At 35.4% G+C, this 21,565-nt stretch overlaps 1 protein-coding gene across 3 annotated transcripts in view; it reads left to right on the plus strand.

The window, feature by feature from the left end:
• The window catches only part of DNAH8 (dynein axonemal heavy chain 8), a 142,134-nt gene that overhangs the window by 67,703 nt on the left and 52,866 nt on the right, over positions 1 to 21,565 (plus strand). For all 3 annotated transcript variants that reach the window (XM_040552327.1, XM_040552326.1, XM_040552328.1), the window contains 12 exons: positions 1,553 to 1,731; positions 3,075 to 3,262; positions 5,209 to 5,295; positions 5,409 to 5,516; positions 6,333 to 6,467; positions 8,342 to 8,503; positions 9,915 to 10,161; positions 12,476 to 12,717; positions 12,797 to 12,937; positions 17,174 to 17,411; positions 18,281 to 18,423; positions 20,805 to 20,939. In XM_040552327.1, coding sequence (XP_040408261.1) covers positions 1,553 to 1,731; positions 3,075 to 3,262; positions 5,209 to 5,295; positions 5,409 to 5,516; positions 6,333 to 6,467; positions 8,342 to 8,503; positions 9,915 to 10,161; positions 12,476 to 12,717; positions 12,797 to 12,937; positions 17,174 to 17,411; positions 18,281 to 18,423; positions 20,805 to 20,939 — 2,005 coding nt within the window. The remainder of the gene's footprint in view (positions 1 to 1,552; positions 1,732 to 3,074; positions 3,263 to 5,208; positions 5,296 to 5,408; positions 5,517 to 6,332; positions 6,468 to 8,341; positions 8,504 to 9,914; positions 10,162 to 12,475; positions 12,718 to 12,796; positions 12,938 to 17,173; positions 17,412 to 18,280; positions 18,424 to 20,804; positions 20,940 to 21,565) is intronic.

The following is a 21,565-nucleotide window of genomic DNA, read 5'->3' on the forward strand; positions in this document are numbered from 1 at the left end:
TATGGTAGATTATATTTTTGCAGTATTTCTATTATGAAGATAAGATTAGGTCAAATATTTTAACCTCTGTAACAAAGGATTCTATAAGGGTTTTGTTACTACCAATGTCTGAAAGTCTAAGACAACCAATCACTGCCTGTCTTCTTATTACTACTGGGAAACATTTTAAATTTGTCTGTGAGAATCTAGATTTTGACAAAGTCCCTGCTGAGTGTGCTTGCTATTCTCCCTCTGTAACCAGGCAATCAAACAACAACCATTAATTTTGTTTTAAATAAATGTGGATTCACTTTTTTCCTTTTTTTTTTTTTTTTTTTGGTTAAAATTCTTCCTCCACGTTTTCCATTCTTGAGATGTTACTTTTGGCCAAGTCAGAAACTAAACAGCCAAAAGATACTTCACTTGCAAAAAGATCCCCTCAAGAAGCAACAATAACTTCCACAATACCATTTCTATTATGTGGAATATGGGTTTGTACAGCTTTTTGGAACATCTTTATTTCTCCATCTTTATTTCCCCAGAAGAGGTAGGACTGCTATTGTGAAAGCTCAGTCCATTTCTGCAGTAGACCATACTGCACCCAACAATCAAGTACTTTTTTATGCAAAAAGATAAATTCTACCCTCACATTTGTCTTGACCCCAGTACACCCTTAGGAGTAAAACCTTCATTCACTTATGTATCCTATTAGTTAACAGAATCACATAGAAAACATCAAGGTCCTTACAGTGCAAATTTGGTGTAATATATTGCGGTGATTCAAGCTAAATCATATCAACTAGTTAGTTATTAACCTCTATTTTCTACTCTATTTATTGCTGATCAAAGACAAAAATACATTTGTTAGAAATGTACTCAAATTTGAGTATTTAGGGTTGATTTGACAGTGAAGATACCCCCTCATTTGTACAGAAACTTTGTCATTTTAATTCCTTGAGCATTACTCTGCTGTGACTTCCTGTGACTGAAAATCATAGCTAAGGATCAGACACCCAGCTAAAACAGCAATCTAGACTCTTTAAGACTACACCCCCCCCAAAAAAAAAAAAAAATGTCTTTTAAAATTTTTACCCATAATTATGGCAGGGATCATATAGACTTATTCTTTTACACTTCATGATTTAGGCAAATGTAACCTAACCTAATTAATTGTATAAAGATTAAGATACTGCCAAAAATGATGAAGTAGCACCATTCAACAGCAGAATCTATTTATTATAGCTTCAAAAAGAGTTAATTACAGTTAAATTCCTTTGTGGTCTGTGTTAATGTGTTAACTTATCGAATATTCCCAGTTTGTAATGAACTAGATAAAGACCAGATAAATACTTTTTGGTTGTATATGTAATGTTTAAATGCTGTGTTTCATGACTTTTACCACTCTGATCTTCCTGAACTCAGTGAAATTGATGGAGCTGCTTTATGAAGAAGTGATGCAAGAATATAGCACATAGCTTGTTTTTTATGTTTGCATATGCATATATATGTGTAAACATATATATGTGTAAACATATATATGATTTAATAAATCAATGTGATTTAACATTTATAGGTGCTATATAACTTTAGCTCAGGCTTTGGGAATGAACATGGGAGGAGCTCCAGCAGGACCAGCTGGAACTGGTAAAACAGAAACGACGAAAGACATGGGAAAGGCTCTGGGAAAATACGTAGTAGTCTTTAACTGCTCTGATCAAATGGACTTCAGAGGTTTGGGTAGGATTTTCAAAGGTAAGATTTCATAGAATCTTATTAGGATGGAAGGGACCTCCACAGGTCATCTAGTCCCACCTCCTGCTCAGAGCAAGTGCCATTATGGCTGGTTGAAAGAACCTTGTTCCTGTTGGGCTTGAGTATCTCCAAGGATAACCAAAACGATTCAGGGCACCTGTTCAAGTATTTGACCAACCTCATGGTAAAATTTTTTGTAAACATGTTGACTTGAAATTTCCCACATTGCAACGTGTCCCCTGGCTCTTCTTCCACTGTCCATCTCAGAATAGTTTGGCTCCAACTTTTCAGCTTTCAATTCCTATGGACAGCAATAGACTTTCCCTTTAGCTTTCTTTTCAGGATGAAGAAACTGTTCTCTCAGCCTCTCCTACTCTGTCATATCCTCCAGTCCCTGGCCATCAGGGCAGCCATCTGCTGGACTTGTGCCGGTATATCAGTGTCTTTCCTCTGATGGAAAGCCTCAGACCGGACATGCTACAACTGCTATCTCTCAAGTGCAGAGTAGAGGCAAACAGTGATTTCCTTCAACCTGCTGCATATAATCTTAATGCAGCTGGTTTTATTTGTGACAAGTGCATAATTCCAATTCATGCTCAGTTGTTAAGCATGACACCCGTTTCTTTTTTGCAAAACTACTTTGTAGCCAGTGAGCACCAAGTTTGTGTTGCTGCACTGAGTTATTCTGTCCCAGATAAATGAATTGTTAAACTTTATGAAGTCTGTCAGCTCATTTTGCTAAGCTGTGGTATTATATGTATTGAGAAGGGGTGAAACTATTCAAATTTTTGTTTTGTTGTTGTTGCTAGTCATAACAAGGAAATAATAGTGTCATAAATGTGTCTAGAATAGTGTGTTTCTAAGCATGTATCCCCTGTGAAAGTAAAAACCTGATTTAAAAAAACAAAATCAAACAAAAAAAACCACAGGATTTTGTAATGTAACATTTTAGGGCTAGTCTTTTGAAATTGTATGTCACTTATTTTTGATTTTTTTTTTTAGATGAACAGTATTGCTTTTTGCAAAAGAATTGAATTGCTACTTTACAATAAAAGGCTTCATTCGTGGAAAGATCAGTACCAAAGATCCACTGAATACCCCAAGTTTTCAAAAGATTTTTCTGATTTCGATTCACTACCAACCATTTTGTAGAAATCGACTAATATTAATTCAGTTTGAATATAGATATGAAAATAGTCAGGTGGATTGGAGGAATATAGGCCTTGGCCACAGGCCAATAAAATTAATTTTAATTATTTGGAAAAAAAAAAAAAAACGTAGTTCAGATATCTGAAATATGCATGAAGAAAAAAGAGGTAACAATTTTTCTGTCCCTATTTTAGGCCTTGCACAGTCTGGATCTTGGGGATGTTTTGATGAATTCAACCGAATTGAGTTGCCTGTCTTGTCCGTAGCAGCACAACAAATTTATATTATCTTAACAGCAAGAAAAGAAAGAAAAAAGCAATTCATTTTTTCTGATGGAGACTCTGTGGATTTAAATCCAGAGTTTGGAATTTTCCTAACAATGGTAAATGTAGCAATAATTCCCTAGAGGTAACAAATTATGCCATATACAAGTTAATTACATGACAAGGTGAAAATAACTTTTTTTTTTTTTTTATGAATTAGGTGAAGCTGTTGCTGTAGAATTAGACTGAACTACCAGAACACAATATAAATAGTTGTTCATGAATTGCTTGCCTTAATTTTTGCTTTGATTATTCCTAAGGTTCAGTGCATTACATCCCCTCTACTGTATTGCAATTCATTATGTAGCGTACCTAAAAGTTTGGCCAAACTTCACAAATTCTCTGTGAATGAAAAGCTTTAACAGTATTAGTAAGAAAGCTACTGTAGGGGAAAAAAAAGAGGACCTTCAATTAAGCCTGGAGATACAGGGAAGATTTTTCAAGGAGATATGTCTTGTCTAATGGGCACTTCATATGCATAAATAATAAGAATTTAAAAGCTGATTTACAGACCATAAGATTCTGGAATAAACTACTCCCCTTGTACTGTGGTGACAACAGTTCTTTTCAAAACCTATGCAAAAAACAATCAGATCCTTTCATTTGCTGATACAGGATGTGTCTAAACACATCTACAATGCTAGATGTCCAGTTTTGGCCTTCTGTGGTAGAGGTATCCATTCTGTTCTGTGTGTCAATCCTGGATTTAGCACAGGCATTATGACAGTACTGTGTCCTGCATTCTGGGTGGCATTTATGTGATACATTGTTCCCTTTCTTATAATGACAACTTGTGAAAAATTCTTGCAGTATATATCCATCAAAGATAGGTTCTACATCTTAATGGATAATCTACAGAAAAAAAGACATGCAAGGCAGTAAAATAGAATTTTAGACAGGCAGTTACCAACCATTACTCCAAGGCTGAAACACAAACTCCTGGATTTAGATGAACTTTCAGGATATTCTGTCATGTTACCACAGGATTCCTGAGGCTTTGCAGGACCAATTCCTGTAATTTCATAGGCAGCAGGGTATTTTCAAATGTATGTTTCCTAATGCCAAGGCAGATGGAAATTAAAATACTCATTTGCATGTTCAAGTGCAGGATACTAAGGAGGCCATATATTGACCACTTCTAATTTTGTAAATGTCACCTGTTTTATGTTAGAGGTATTCCTCATGTTTGCAGCAAGGTTCAGGAAAACCTCTATTAGTCAGAATTTCTTAGTCATTGACGCTGTATTCCATATGACTTTGTTGTGAAGTTTTCACGTTTTAATTTTGTTGAATGTGTTATTTTTACTGCTGTTACAAAATCTTCTCTGCTTATTCTTGAATTATTATTAAAATCAGTTCTATCACTAAAAGAATTCCAATTTCTTATGTGATTCTTAAGCAGATGGATTCACTCACAATTAAACATTCAGTGAAAGTCTGTATTTTAAAAATAAACTTTAGACACAAGAAATATGGGAAAGAACACCCTTATATTTCTTCATTGTAAACTGCTTATTATTCTTTTTTCTTGGTTCTTGCTAGTTACTGAATCTTTAACATGTCAGAAAACCTACCTCTTCTGCACAATGTATAGAACTTCCTCTTCCCTGAATGCTTAAGGTTTGACCAGTGTCAGTCAAGCATGTATTTATTTTTCAGTTACCAGAAATTTCTCCATAATTACTGTTTTCCTTATGAACTATCATTTTATTAGAATTACCTTGCTACTGAGAGGTCAGTGTTTCTTCTGGAAATACAGTAGAAGCAATCAACCAAGTAGATTTTATTCCATAAAATTTTAAAATTATGTTTGCTGGCTTGCATTTGCAGTTATAACACCATTATGCATAAGGTATTTAATTCATAGTTCAGTTGAAGTTTATTATGACAAGGGTAGTAACTGAATAGATCCAGGCATTTGTGCTTAAATTTACTTTTCTTGAACAATAAGAAGAATGCTATTTTGACTATTGTAAATAATAATGCAGTATGTCTTCTTATATAGAATCCTGGATATGCTGGACGTCAAGAACTGCCAGAAAATCTAAAAATTCAGTTTAGAACCGTTTCAATGATGGTTCCAGATAGACAGGTACAATTAATGAGTGAACTGAAAGAAAAAATGTTTTTATTTGACTCTTTCACTTTCCTTATCTATCTTCAGAAAAAATAATTTCTAAAAAAATATATATTTTTTTATTTCAGATAATTATAAGAGTTAAGCTTGCAAGTTACGGATTTATTGACAATGTGATATTGTCTCAGAAATTCTTTGTTCTTTATAAACTTTGTGAGGAGCAGCTCACTAAGCAGGTAATGTTACGCATTCTGTTCCTCTTTGTTTTTGTATATGTATACGTAAATGGTTTTTACATAAAACACACGCTTCAGTTTTGGTTTGTGCAGTTTTTTTTCCCGAAGAATCACTTTTATGCTTCTAAAAAAAATACTGAAGTAATTAAAATATAATTCAAGCATGTTTCTATTAAAATTTGTGAACAAATAACCATGTTAATTCATGTATGTGTAGTCAGATACACACGTTTGTCTAATTGTTAAAAATGTTAGCTTTTAGTTGCATATGTATGAAATTCTCTGCCTAAACATGGCAGTAAGGGAAAATTAACCTGGTGATGTCACTTTTCTGTAAGAATTAGTGAAGTCTAGAGAAAGCATTCAGAGTTTGGAAACTGCAGGAGGAATGTCTCAAGTTCGATTTAAGTCGCAGTGCTGCTCTGCAGTGCACAGAACTGCTTTCATCTGAGGTCTTGGGTTTAAGCTTCCTCAGTCGGAAAGTCCCAGTCTGGAATGGAACTATTGTTTTTTTTTGAACACTGCTACAAAGAGCTAAAAAATACCTGCTATATGGGTTTGTAAATGATGAAGTCAATGAAATTTGAAGTGGAAAACTTACACTACCTCCCTCCCTTCCTGAAAATAGTATTATTGTCCTTCGTTTATTTTAATAGAATAATTCCTCAACAGCAACAATTCCTGTGTTAGCTACCTTTTCCAGGCAGGGTAACTACACTATGGAAGGTGGTTAGTAAGGCAAGGTTTGATATACTGATGAAATAAGCTATAGAACTCATTACTGATGCATAAGCCTTTTTTTTCACCCTCTTCTAGGTTCATTATGACTTTGGTCTGAGGAATATCCTGTCAGTACTTAGGACTCTTGGATCTCAAAAGAGGGCCAGACCAAATGAAAGTGAATTAAGTATTGTTATGAGAGGGCTAAGAGATATGAATCTTTCTAAGCTGGTAAGAATCTAACTTAAGATTTTAGCATCATATTACACGCAAGACCACTAGTAATTTCTTTTTCTTTCTTTTTTTTTTTTTTGTAGAAGTTGAGAAAAAAGCTAAAGCACCCCTTTCTTTTAAAAAATGAAAAGTGATAAACATATTATCATTAAATGCTAGTGAATGTTTATTAAACTTTAAAACAGTAGTTAGGGCGCAATGTTCAAATAAGTTAATATTGGTTTAGCTGTGGGTATGAAATTTTACATACTGACTTGTGTATAGACTGATTACTGTACTATAAATAAACTGAATAATTTGAATGTGAACTAAATTAATCTTTTAAAGTATGCCTGCTCAACAATGCATGTTTATACAGTTGCCAGTAATGCAAGTCCTCAAGTAATGAAGTACGTAGTGTTCAGTCCAATTAGCACATGCATAACAATCATGCACCAAAGATTTCTAGTTAATTGTCAGTCTGTTTCAATCAGGTTTTGCTTTATCAATTACTGTAAAAGCAGTAGAAAGTAAGAACGGAGTTAATATATAGACAAACGAATAGCATGTATGCATATATCTCAGTGAGTACACCTTGGGGATATATTTTTGTCAATAAATGTTGCCATGTGTCTAAAATTATGGGTGGTATTTTTGTGGAAATATCGTAGCCATAATAACTTTACATACAAAAATTCTTGTCTTGCCTATTTTTTTAGAGACAGTATCTTCTGCTAGAACAGCTGAAAAATGTAGAAAAAAACAGGTCTGTATGTACACATGATTTTGTTCAGGGTTAGTGTAGAAGCAGCGTGCTTCAAAATTAAATAGAGCTTGGGAACAGTTGATTATAGTGTCAGTAGATAAGTATCAGTTAGATTCCGTACACAAACAAAAAAAACAAAAAAAAACAACCAAAACCAACCAAACAACAACAAAAAAAAACAGTTGCTGCCTGTATGCCTTTAAATTGAAGACAATATTATATGGAAAGGGGAAAAGTGTATGTACAGAACATGGAGATGACTAGGGAGCAGAGATTCTAGTGTGTCATAAATCCAATGTATGCATCAAATTTGTGGGTTTGATATCCAGCAGGTGTAAAAATTCTACCTTTAACACATCTTTTAAAAGGTTTTTGGAGGTGTCCTTTAAGTATTAGGATTCAAAAATCATACATGTAGTGAATGTTTTAAATGTAGAATTTTGCTTTTTTTTTTTTTTTTTTTTTTTTTCCAGTGATAGTGTGAGTTTTTTGGGTAGACAGGGGCTTGTTTAGTTCCACCAATATAGTCACGATAAAGGCATTTGCATTGAATGAAGTGTTGTTTGTTGTAGGAATTGAAAGCACACACATAATCCTGGTATTTTTATGGTTCTATTACAGAGGTATTGAATTTAATGGTAGTGGAAATGCCTTGACAAATTTAGCATTTTTTGCTCAGGTACAGACTAAATCTATTTTATGCTTTTTGGACTTCAGGGAGTTTGCTTTTGGTGAAGTGCTTGGTAATGCTGGGAGGAAAACTATTTAAGGCCTGGAAAAGGAAGTTATGGGAAGGTTTCTTTCCAGATAGGATGTTCTGTCCAATATATGCTGTGATTGTTGGGGGATTTTACAGATAGATTCGGTGTGTACTCAGTGGGAAATTTCTTTCAGTTTTGAATTTATTTTTCTCATGGCATGGACGACAATATCAAAATGCTATCACCTTATTGACCTATCCTGTTGGTAGTATGCATTTATAAACAGAGGCAATTGTATTTAGAAAATATATTCTTACTGTATTATTTTACAGTAGAGATTAATTTTGGATTTTGGTTTGAGAAGTTTGGATAACCATTCTTTAAACACTTAATAACTTCTTTCTTTTTTTTTTTTTTCTTTCCAGATAGATGAAGATGAGCCTTTGTTTCTCAGCCTTATCAATGATCTATTTCCGGGGTTGCAGTTGGACAGTAGTACATATATGGAGCTACAGACTGCAGTAGCTAATCAGATTGAAGAAGCAGGATTGATTAACCATCCACCATGGAATCTTAAGCTTGTTCAGGTAAAACATTGTTTTTTTCCTAAAATCTTTTTAACAAACAGAAGTCAGAACACCATTTTAATGGTTAAATCTCTGTCTCATTCAAGGACCTGTGCTCTTAATAATGGAATAAAATAAAGGTTGTGTGTAGACCACACTAAGGAATAATAATCTAAGGGTCATTTTTTTGTTATTATTATTACTTCGTTAAATTATTCAGAAGAAAAAAAAATGTTAAAGCATGCTGTTAACCCATCCTTTCCCAGATACGGTAGTGCATCTAAGCTATTTGAATGCAGAAATGAAGCACATAAATGGCTCTCTAAACATGAGTTTCTTAGGCTGGAGTAGGGATGGTAGGGCATAAGAATAGTTAGGAGGCATTTTGAAGGCCAAGGCAGAAAATAAATAGTGACGAGAAACAAAGCCAGGGCACAACTTCTGCTACACACGGAATGAGAGCTAAAAGACCTATCATAGGGCAAAGAAAAAAAAAAAAGAGGTGCGTTTTCATGACTTGAATACGTTTCTGTAATGAAGGATGGTCTTCATGATGGGTTTGAGCAGACATTATAGGAAACAAAGACTCAAACCTTATGTGAGAAAGAACCTGTATTGTTGGGTAATCATTCAGCTTAGCCATATTGGGTTAAAAGAGATAAAGTATGTGTAGAAGCCTCAGGCAGTCTTAGTATATGCTATGACAACCTTATTTAAAGCTATGACAAGGCTAAGTATGCAAGTGAGCATGCAGGAGGTACTGTAAAATGAAAGAACCAAAAGATAGAAGATTGTTAAGGTGTTCCAAAAAATTAATTATTTTTGATTTAGAAATATTTATAAGACATTATGTTCAATAAACTAATGATTTAATGGTTAAACCATGATTTTGGATTATGGTAATTTTTTGTTTAGTGTGGGTTAATCGTATGGCATATTGCTGATTAATGGGTATATAGTTATTTAATAGGAAGGCCTTGAAGTGCTAGGTTTGTTCATAGGCTGTACAGTCTTCATATACAAAAACCTGCAAGAAGCGCTGTGCCTATGTCTATTTCATACACTCAAGATGTTTTAGCACTTTACTGCTTAGTTATTTGTGTGTTAAATATTTTGCCACTATTCTTTTTTTTTCCTTTTGAGTAATACAGAAAATCCTTTTTAAAATTTGGTTAAAAAAACAAAATGTTGAGTTGCTTTGAATAGGTTAGGCAAGATTTAGTTCGATAAACTGTTTCATAGTAAACTTGGTGCTTTACATATTAGGACAATTCCACAACACACTACAAATCAACAAACACAAGCTGGTTTCAGTTCTGAGCGCATTATGTTCTATGTCTAATATATTTACAATCACTGACTATCAAACATATTAAATGCAAGCCAAAATCTTCCAAAAGCTTATTTCTCAAAACATTTTGATTTTTAATAGTTGTATGAAACTTCTCTAGTACGTCATGGATTGATGACACTTGGACCTAGTGGATCTGGAAAAACAATGGTCATAACCATATTAATGAGAGCAATGACAGAATGTGGACAACCTCATAGAGAAATGCGAATGAATCCCAAAGCTATAACAGCTCCTCAGATGTTTGGAAAACTAGATGCTGCAACTAATGATTGGACAGATGGAATATTTTCTACACTGTGGAGGAAAACACTGAAAGCTAAAAAGGGTATGTAAATACTTTGTGTGGGGTGTCATAAAAATACCTCTTGAATGACATATTGAAAAAAGAATCTTGAATTTGCAGATGTGGTTAAGTCCTTTCTTGAAAACAACTATAGAGACCATAGCCAATGTTACAATTCACTTCTCAAGAAAGGGCAAGAGTTTAAAAAAATATTGTTTCAGTATTATATGTATATAAAAACTGTTTCCTTGCCACTCTAGTTCTATAATGCAGATGGAGGCTGCAGATGGAGACTTGAAGGCTGATAAAATACAATGAAGGTTTACTGATAGAATCAGAATCATTAAGGTTGGAAAAGACCTTAAAGAAAGGGAATTCCTCTAGGGAACCTTCCCAAAAGGAGGTTTTTTTCTTAAAATGGAAATGTTGAACTGTTTGGTTTTTGGTCTTTGATGTTGAAATGGGTTTACATAGCAAGGTTTTAGTAGCAGGGGATCTGCAGGGCTGACCTATATGAGAAGAAGCCAGGGACTGTACTGTGCTGGACGTGGACAGTTTTATCTGGAAGAGAACCACCACAGGACACGGCTGAGCCTATCAGTGAAAATGGTGGTGTCTTTGTGGTAACGTATTTAAGAAAGGGCAAAACACTGCTCAGGCTGTGAGGAAGAAAAAGTAAGAGAAACAATCCTTTGAGCACCAAGGTCGGTGAAGGAGGGAGAGGAGGTACTCCAGACACCAGAGCAGATATTCCCTGCAGCCCAATGGAGAGGACCATGCCAGAGCACACTGCAAGTGGATATGCTCTGAAGGAAGTGCAGCCCATGGAGAACCCATGTTGGAGCAGGCTTACCCTGAAGGACTGCAGCCTGTGGAGAGGACTCATGCAGGAGAAAATTTTCTTGAAGAACAAGAAGGATCCATGGCAAGGATCTGCATTGGAACAGGGTGAAAGTGTGAGGAGGAAGGAGTGGCAGAGAGGAACTGTTATGAACTGGTCATAACCCTCATTATCTGTATTGCATATGCTGCATGGGGTGGTGGTGGAGGAAGGAAGAAGAGTTAGATGGGTTGGGAAGGAAGGAGTGAAGTTGAGCATGGACTAGAAATGGGGTGGAGGAAAAGTTTTTTTTGTTTGTCTTTTGTCTTTCTTTCTCATCATCCAATTCTATATTAATTGGCAATAAATTAGAATTAGAATAGTTCAGCTGAAAGGGACCTAGAAAGATTGAGTCCCACTGTCTGACCAATTCAGGGCTAAAAGAAGTTAAAACATTTTATTAAAGGTGCTTAAGCACCCTCACGGTAAAGAAATTTTTCCTAATGTCCAGTCTGAACCTCCCCTAGCACAGCTCTGTGCTGTTCGTAAACATCCTGTCATTAGTTCCCAGGGAGAAGAGACTGACACCTCTCTCTCCATTTCCCTTCCTCAGGAAGTTGTAAAGAGCAATGAGGTTGCCTCTGAGCCTTCTTTTTTTCAAACCAAAGTGTCCTCAGCCCTCAGCCCTTCCTAATATGACCTATCTTCTGGCCCTTCTAACAGCTTCATTGTCCTCCTCTAGATGCATTCAAGTATCTTATCATAGAATCATAGAATATCCCGAGTTGGAAGGGACCCATAAGGATCATCAAGTCCAACTCCTGGCACCGCACAGGTCAACCCAAAAGTTTAGACCATGTGACTGAGTGCACAGTCCAATCGCTTCTTAAATTCAGCAGGCTTGGTGCAGTGACTACTTCACTGGGGAGCCTGTTCCAGTGTGCGACCACCCTTTCGGTGAAGAACCTCTTCCTGATGTCCAGCCTAAACTTCCCCTGCCTCAGCTTAACACTGTTCCCGCGGGTCCTATCACTGGTGTTTATGGAGAATAGGTCATCTGCCTCTCCACTCCCCCTCGTGAGGAAGTTGTAGACTGCGTATCTTAATATCCTTTCTATAAATAGTAATTTTATAAATTAATTTTCCCCAAGTCAAGTCTATTTTTCATGATGGTAGTTGGCAAGTGATCTCTATCTTTACCTCAACCCATGAGCATTTTCATCTTATTTTCTCCCCCTGTCCTGTTGAGGAGGGAGAGTGAGAAAGTGGTTGGCTGGGTGTCCAGCAGCCAGAAAAGGCAATCTCACCAGAGATGTACATTATAAAGATATGAAAAAGCCCTCATTTGCTTCTTTCAAAAATGGCATCTTAACTGGGTGTTCAACTCATATAGTAATGAGTATGTGTGGAGACAGCAGAATTTACAGTAAGCAAAATTTATTTTTATACATTATTTAAGTTCTGAGGCATTTTCAATGTTCTTTGAGCATGAGGATATGAACCATGTATTTTTATTTTTTTTAATTTTTTTTCCAGGTGAAAATGTGTTTCTGATTTTAGATGGTCCTGTAGATGCAATCTGGATTGAGAATCTAAATTCAGTTTTGGATGATAACAAGACCCTCACTCTAGCAAATGGAGATCGAATTCCTATGTCCCCTACATGTAAGCTGTTATTTGAAGTCCACAACATTGAGAATGCCTCTCCAGCCACAGTTTCTCGAATGGGTATGGTCTATATCAGTTCCTCTGCCCTCAGCTGGAGACCGATATTGCAAGTAAGATTACCATTGCTGGCTACTCCTAACTTTACCTTGTTATATATTTACACAGAAGAATAATGTGGATGTTTTTCAGGCATGGCTGAAAAAACGTTCTCCTCAAGAAGCTGAAGTTTTACAAAGTTTGTATGATAGAATATTTGAACCAGCATATACGTATATGAAACTAAACCTTAATCCCAAAATGGAGCTTCTGGAATGTAACTACATTATGCAGGTAAAACAGATACTGTGTAAGTCTGTATGAATTGACATAGTATGTGTGGAAAAATAGCAAAATGAACATTTGATAACAACAAAATTTCATTTGAAAAGATTGTTTCTGACTTAGGAAACCACAACCTCAGTATTTCTTTCTTAGGGAATACAAGAGGAACTGTTAGGGATGTGCAAAATAAACTTTTACTTCTCCTTATTGCTTTCTGTATAGGCTAGTCTTCTGTTGACTGGATTTTGCAAGCTTTAGAAGGTTTTCAGAAGTATGTGTTTTTTAAGCTTGTGGTCTCATTCCAATTCTTTAAATACCAAACATATTGCTGTAAGGGTCAGATCAACCCTACTGGTACTTTCAGCAGAGACAGCAAAGAATAATTCTGATTATCTTTTTATCCAGATGTAGTAGCTATGATTCTGTCAGTCAATGTTTCCAAGTTCAGCATAATAATTTTTGCTTCTCCCTTCCTATCAATTGCAGTTCTTCCTTGAGTGGGATCAAATCAGTGTTTTATTATTAATAAAAATTATTTGCTTGGTGGATATTGCAAGATTGCAAGTCCTATACTGCATGTCTCCAGCTGATTTGTTTATGAATCAGTTGTCATGTGCAGATTCTAAGTCTCCAGACTGCATTGGTCCATGTAATCTCAGCTTTATATTGACAGTCTCATTAAAAAAAAAAATCAGTAGCGACTTTGAATAAGAGAGTAGACAAAGTAATATTTTGGCTAACACTACAATTAATATTAAAGTACCCAATTAGAACCTGGTATCTCTTTACTGTCCATTAGGGATTTAGCTTCAGATGTTCAATAGTTGGAAGTATTTTGCTGCAAATTAATAGCCACAATTGATGCTGCAAAGATTAACTATTTGCAGTATCAAATGGAATTAAGTTATCTATGGAATTGAAGACCACAGGCAGAAACTATGTAATTCATTCATTTATGATGATAAAATAAAAAGTAGATGTGTTCTCCACAAATTTTCTACAGAGAGAGAATATTTTTTTCTTCTGCATTTTTTATCTGTGAGACCTTTGACTGAATTCATGTAGTATTTTTTTCTTTTTTTTTAGTGTTGATTGCTTGCACTTCCCGAATAGGGAAATATTTCCCTGATTTAACCTGTATTCAATATTTCTTCCTGTGATGCAAATCTCTAGTTTGTCACAGGTGTGACAGTAAATAACCCACACTGGATCTCCATGCTGGTGCTTACCTAAGATCTAGTGAGATCAGACCTTTTACACTACTTGATAACTTTATACATTCAGACACTCACTTGCTTCCCCCCTCCAGTATTATGTTCAATTCCTCTTCCCAGCAGGGATTTTGCTCTTGGTGTGGGAAGCTTCGGCAAAAAGTCTCATTAGTTCTGTGCTGAGCAGCCACTTGCAGCTACCAGGATCGGGCATTACTTGACAAAGGTCCCTTGGCATTATTCAGCTTTTTCTCTCTGATCTCTACAGGATCTTCCCCCACTTCCAAGTTCTTTCCTCCAACCATGATCTTAACTTCCTTCTTTCTGCACTCCCTTTTTTCCAAGACTACTTCGTTTTGGGAACCCTTTTTTTTCCCTACCACCTCTTCTTCCCCAAATTTCAAGGTGCCGCTTTTCCCATAAATGGTCTAAGAAGCACTGTACCTGATCGGCCTCCTGACTGGTGCATCTACCTCATGTCTTTTTACTAATTGCAGGATTCAGGATATTCCAATTTTGTTTAGCCCAGGTATTATCAAAAATTACACCCCAGATCAGTTGCAGGTAGCAGACTTGTACCTGAGAGTTCAGAAGTCAAGTTTTGAATGTTCACCCATTCAAACACATGTACCCAATTATCTGTTTTTTGTTAGCATTCACTGTTAACGGTGTTTTTCTTTTTGTTTGCCCCAATCCTAACAGTATAATTACCTTATAATAGTATTATGTAAAAGTGATTCCACTGTTGCCTTCCTTCTTGCAATTTCCACTGTCTTTGATTTTCTAACTATATATATTCTACTGTTGATCCTAGATTTTTTTTTCTGCTGTTTTTACTTTTATATTTGTGTTTTGACTGTTCACCTTCCTCTGACCCACCTCATTACATTGACAAATAAAATTTACCTTAGAAGATTCATGTAGTTTTTGGTTAGGGATATCCTGTCTTAAAAGCCTATTGGAAAAGTCAATTAACTTGTAGCTAAGGATGGTCTGATTGATATGGTCTGCCTGAAGGAGCAAAGGTGTTCAGTGGAGTTCTTTATCAGAGATTTTCATGTAACTAAGCAGTCATAGCAGAAGACAGGCAGTTATTTACAGCTAAATAATTGATCACATGAAAGGAAATCAATGATTAAAGTAAAGGATCAGTTTTTACAAAGGAGAGATGTTACCACTGGTCCTGAGGTACCTGTGCGGGGATTAGTTCTGTTCAAAATGTTCATTAAAAACTTGGAAAAGTTGTAGGTGAAGAAGTTTACTGATGACACTATATTATTGAGGGTGGTAAGGACAAAACAGCTAACCATGAAGAACTATAGACAGACTTTATGGGACTGAATAAATAGGTAATAAAATGGCAAATGAAATTCATGAAGGGGCTTGCACAGGATAAACCGAACTGTTCAATGCCATATATAGAACACCAATGGAACATCTTGCCAAAGGGTGTTATGGATGGTAAAAGTTTATGTACGTTCAAGACCAATCCTGATATTTTCATGGTAGAAAAATCTATAGAGGACTAATAAACCTAGAAGAAGTGTATTTGGTGCAGAAAGACCTTAGTTGCACAGAGTACCAGCAGGAAGTACCACTGTCAGTACCACTGCAACCCAAGAAAGTACCACTAGTATGTATCATACTTTTTGTTTGTTTTTAGTCTTCAAAAAGTGTCCACTTGGTATTTTCATCTGACCTGTTACAACCATTTGTGGTATTTTTATGAGTCAGTTTATCTTTATCTGTTTTCTTTCTTAAAAAAAAAAAAAAAAATTTTACAGAATACTGCTGAGAGCCAAAGCATCATGTAAAAATTTGCAATTGTGCTTATGTTTGAAGGGACAAACAGATTATGTTCAGATAAACTGGGACAAAGCCTGTATCTGCAATAATTAGATAACATATCAATCATCTCCCAAAGAAAAGTAGTGGCATTATTTTAACGTTATTAACTATAATTGATATTGGTTAATCATCTTTTTTAAACTGGGTTTTAAATTAATAAAAAATATTCTAACTACTTATGTCCTTAGGCTGCATTTTATATATATATATATGTATATATATATGTATATTTATATATTACTACATTACTTCCTACTTCAGTATGAGATTGAGATCCAAAATAGCATAAAGAATACTAATTCCAGAAGCTGACTGAAAATCTGATTCTCTGTTAGAAAGAAATATTTTGAAGCAATGTGTTTGACACTGATTTGTACAGAAAGGAAATCTGAGTGATGTTCTGTAAGACAGTCAAAATAAACATCTGGTTTTGTGAGTGATGACATAGATAGCAAGTTACTAGATTTCTGGAATCCAGTTCCTTAAAAACAGAGGGAAGCAATCATAAAATTGGATATTTAGAAGATTTTTTGTTTGCTTGTATGTTTTTTGTTTTGTTTTGTTTTTTACACAAAATGGAAGTTAATGTGCTATATGCAACATTTGACTATAATTTAAATAAATACATTGGAAAGTAACTGAAAATTCTTCCATGCTTAAAAGAATTTTAATGCAAGAGATGCTTTGAGGAATTTTCAGAATTGAGGAGGCACATACATTATAATATTTAATTGAGGCCACCTAGTTTTGGAGTTCTGAATATCCCACTAGGTATTATAAATACCCTTAAAATGTTGTTCTGTTACTCTAGATCTTAAGTTACATTATCAGGTAGGCATAATTTAAAAGGATATTTGACTAGCAAAGTACTTAAGTAATTTTGAAAATGTTGTCCAGGTTTATGTAAATATAAATAAATAAATTAGCAATAATGATTAATAATTAAAATGATAATAATAAATTAATAATTAATAACCATTAATAAAAAATAGATTAAATACTTTTAATCTATTTTCTTGAGTTTGTAGTTCTGAATTTTATATTATTCTTTGGTAATCTGTATTTTCAATTTATAATTTAAAGTTTGAATACATATAAATGCATATAAATGTAAGTATGGATGTGTAAAAATAAAAAATGATTATTTAATATTTTCTTAATGCATAATACTTTACAATATTTTCAGTGTATTAATCTTCTGGAGGGCTTGATTCCATCGAAGGAAGAAGGTGGTTTATCAACTATATCTCATCTGCATAAATTGTTCTCCTTTGGAATAATGTGGAGTTTAGGTGCCCTTTTGGAGTTGGACAGCAGAGATAAACTTGAAGCCTTCATTAGAGCTCATGATAACAAATTAGATTTGCCAGAAATCCCCCCTGGCACCAGTCAAACCATGTATGAATTTTATGTTACTGATTATGGTAAGAAAAAGCATTGGCAGTCTTTTTTTATACTGGCATTTTAAAACTGAATATAGCTCATTTGAAATTTAAAATTACTAATTTAGACCTAGTTCTTTGGTAATTGAAGCACAGATTTTGACAGTACAGTAGTAACACAGATTCCCTATGCATCAGCTTTGTCAAGGTGAGATGTTAGAAACCAAGAATTGGTAGTATTGGTGGTTCATTGGTAGTATTTTCTTCCTTTGTTTCTAGTTTCATTCGCACATATTTTTTTTCTCTATTAACTATCGTTAAACAGTCTACAATTTTTAGGTAATTTATGCTTAGGCTGTTCTAGCCTAAATTATTTTTATGTTTATACTTAATTTCCTCACAGCTAGAATTTTTTGATAAATATATAAATAAATAAATATATAATCTGATTTAAATTCTACTTCATAATCATTGTTTATCCATGTATGATGATCAGCAATAAATCTTAAATTTTATGACTTCAAACAGTGTCATATTTTCCAGAAATAATTTATAGTTTAAATTACACACACAACAAAATTTACAAAGAATTTATTGTTCTTTCATAGTATTTTCTCACATTAATGCATCTATTTCTCATTTATCCAAATCTAGATTATTTTGCAAGCAATGTTGATTTAGTGTATACACACACAATCCATATTTTCACATTCTATACCTTTTCACCAATAAAGTAAGAACATGTTTCCAAGTAAACATTATTTTGGCCTTTTTATTTAGGAAGCTATCTATAAATTTAAGTAGTACATATATATTTAGTTGGATTCTTTTTTTTTTTTTTTTTTTTTTGTACTAACAAAATGTTGACTCCAGGAATTTATTTATATTTATTTATTTTTTTGTCATTTCAGGTGACTGGGAACACTGGAGTAAAAATGTTCAGGAATATGTTTATCCAACAGATAGTGTCCCAGACTACGCATCTATTCTGGTTCCAAATGTTGACAATGTCAGAACACAGTTTTTGATAAACACAATTGCAAAGCAACACAAAGTAAGTGCAGGATTACTTATTTAAGTGTATATAAATAGAAACTTACTTATAAAGTAACTGGAGTTGCAATCATCGTTCATATTCTCTGTCTCTAGTATTGCTTGCCAGCTGCATCATTATTACTCTATTTTTGTTTCCTTGATGTGAATTCTCTATACTTATTTCTGTTTTGAGAAAAAAAAAAACATGTTAAATATCCACTTAATGAGGCATTTTTTTCTCATAAAAGTATAACTCCAACAATTGAATAGAGAAATGAGGAAAATAGACTTCACAAGTCAGCTTATGATAAACATGAAATTACTAACCTTTACTGCATTTTTTTCCCCTCAGTAGGAAAACTGTAGTTAATACCAGTAGCCATGACTACAGAAAAGGAGACAATGCTTCTTTATACAGATTTTACCAATACAGATTTTACCAATTAGGTCCAATCATGGGCCACAGGCCACATCAAACAATAGTTATTTAAACATATATAGGCCTATTTGCCCAGTGGAAAATCAGGAAAAAACAAACCAACCATCACCACCACCAAAAACATTTGCATTAGTGCAATGCTATTAACAGCCCTAGCAACCTGCCATGGAAACATGCCAATCTGTGAGGTACAAGTCAGTATACTCCCATCTCAATATCTGGAACCAATATTAGAAATACCGCAAGTGTATGAGCCAGTGCTGGAATTTGGCTATTCTGTGAAATTCTGGGATTTGGACGCAGAACGTTTTACTTGGGTTTGATGAAACTGTTCCAGAGGCCATAATTTGGCTGTCCCTTTGATGTATCAGACTATAAAAACACACAAAATCTTGATATTTAGAAACATGGTAAATCACTGAAGGTCAATGCCTCAGAAGATATTTGTGGTGGTTTTACCCTACAAGGCAGCTGAGCTCCACCATAACTGCTCTCTCACTCCCCCTCCTCAAAGGAAAAGGGGGAGAAAATACGATGAAAAGGGCTCAAGGGTTGAGATAAGGACAGGGAGATCACTCGCTGATCATTGTCATGGGCAAAACAGACTCAGCATAGGAAGATTAATATAGTTCATTGCCTTTCACTAGAAGACAGGGCAGTAAGAACTAAAATCAAACTAAAAACACCTTCCCCCCTATCCATCCTCTTCCACCTCCTCCCCCTGAACAGCACAGGGGAACGGGGAATGGGGGCAGAGGTCAGTCCCTGGCTCTTTATCTCCACCGCTCCTTCACGGTCACTCTGACCCTGCTGCACGTGGGGTCCCTCCCATGGGATGCCATCCTTCCCGAACTGAGCCTGCAGGGGCTGCCCACAGGCAGCAGCTCTTCAAGAACTGCTCCCACATGGCTCTGTACCACGGGGTCCATCCATCAGGAGCAAACTGCTCCAGCACGGGTCCCCCACGGGTGGCAGCTCCCCCCAGACCCCCTGCTCCTGCGTGGGCTCCCCTCCACGGGCTGCAGCTCCGGCCCGGGGCCTGCTCCTGGGGGGGCTGTCCATGGGCCGCAGCCTCCTCCAGGCCACCTCCTCCACCTGCTCCACCAGGGGCTCCTCCATGGGCTGCAGCGTGGAGATCTGCTCCATGTGGGACCCATGGGCTGCAGGGGGACAGCCTGCTCCACCAGAAGCCTCTCCACAGGCCGCAAGGGAACTTCTGCTCCAGCACCTGGAGCACCTCCTGCCCACTTTCTCCACTGACCTTTCTGTTTTCAGGGTTGTTTCTCACTCCTCTCTTCCAGCTGCTGTTGCGAAGCAGCTTTTTTTCCCCCTTTCTTAAATTTGCTCTCCCAGAGGTGCAACCAACATCACTTACTGGCTCAGAACTGGCCAGCAGCAGGTCCCTTTTGGAGCCGACTGGAGCTGACTCTGATCTGACCTCTAGAATATCTGTTTTAAAATATCTGTTTTAGCAATTGTTTAATTGGTTTCAGGACAATACCAGGAAGAAAGAATTATCCTTCTATCACAAGCACATGTCACCAAAGATTACATTCAAATTAGACGTTCGAGACTACTTTCCATCATAATAAAGTCTTCCCAGGGTCATACACTGCAAGAGATTGCTGCAGACTGCTGTAGTGTGTGTGTTAGAAAGTAGAAGGCGTCAAGCAACGGAGAAAAAAAAAGGCAAAAAAAAAAAAAACCACACAAGTAAACCCTCTAGTACATTCTCACTTTAATCCTTCCTATTTTGACTCAATAACTAATTTGTGTTGGAGAGTTCAGATGGGATGAAAATACATACTGTGTCACTGCATATGGAGACACAGAAAAACTACCAGAATAATATATCCTTTTAAATTAGGCACAGAAAATGTCCCTTTCTCTAAAATAATTCTGTTATGCATTCTTAGTTAATAGTTTTGATACTACTTACACTATTCAAATGTCTATTGCAGGCAGTTTTGCTCATAGGAGAACAGGGGACTGCAAAGACAGTCATGATTAAGGCATACTTGAAGAAGTATGATCCAGAAGAACATTTGTCAAAATGTCTAAACTTTTCATCTGCCACAGAACCATTTATGTTTCAGGTAAAAATATAACTTTTAAACAAATCTTGTTTATTATGTCCTTGCTAAATATTTAAATGTACTTAATTCTGATGATAAAATAAGTGATGTAGAAATAAAGTTTAAAGGAACTTTTTTCCTCTAAGTCCCTTAAAAACTTCAGAAAATTCTATAAAAATATTTTTTTTCAGAGCAGAATAAAATATGTTCACTCATATAGATGTATGATTACTGAGTGCTTTTTCTTTATGTAATTCTAAGAATCCATTTTTTAATATTTTTCATTTATGTTTTTGCTGAAAATTTTTCAATTCTCTTTAGACTAATGATTTTTTTTGTTTATAATTCATCATTTTTTTCCTGATTCAGTAGTTTATAATCATATATGTATAGTTTAATAAAAAAAAAAGCAGATTTCAAATACTAGATCATCTTATTTCTCCTCAGTTCAGGAGTGACTAGTACAACGATCTAATCTTTAAGGGTCCTCTAGCACTGCAACTTTATAAGATTTCCCTTGCCCAAAAGAACTGCAAAGAATCCATATAAATAGACACAAATACTACAGATAGCTTTTCAAGTGGTAGAAAGGATGATTTATACCACAGCACTGTGATTCAATACTATTTTGCTAGGATGTGATCCTG

This window comes from Cygnus olor, chromosome 3 (assembly GCF_009769625.2).
Source record: "Cygnus olor isolate bCygOlo1 chromosome 3, bCygOlo1.pri.v2, whole genome shotgun sequence".
Lineage (NCBI taxonomy): Eukaryota > Metazoa > Chordata > Aves > Anseriformes > Anatidae > Cygnus > Cygnus olor.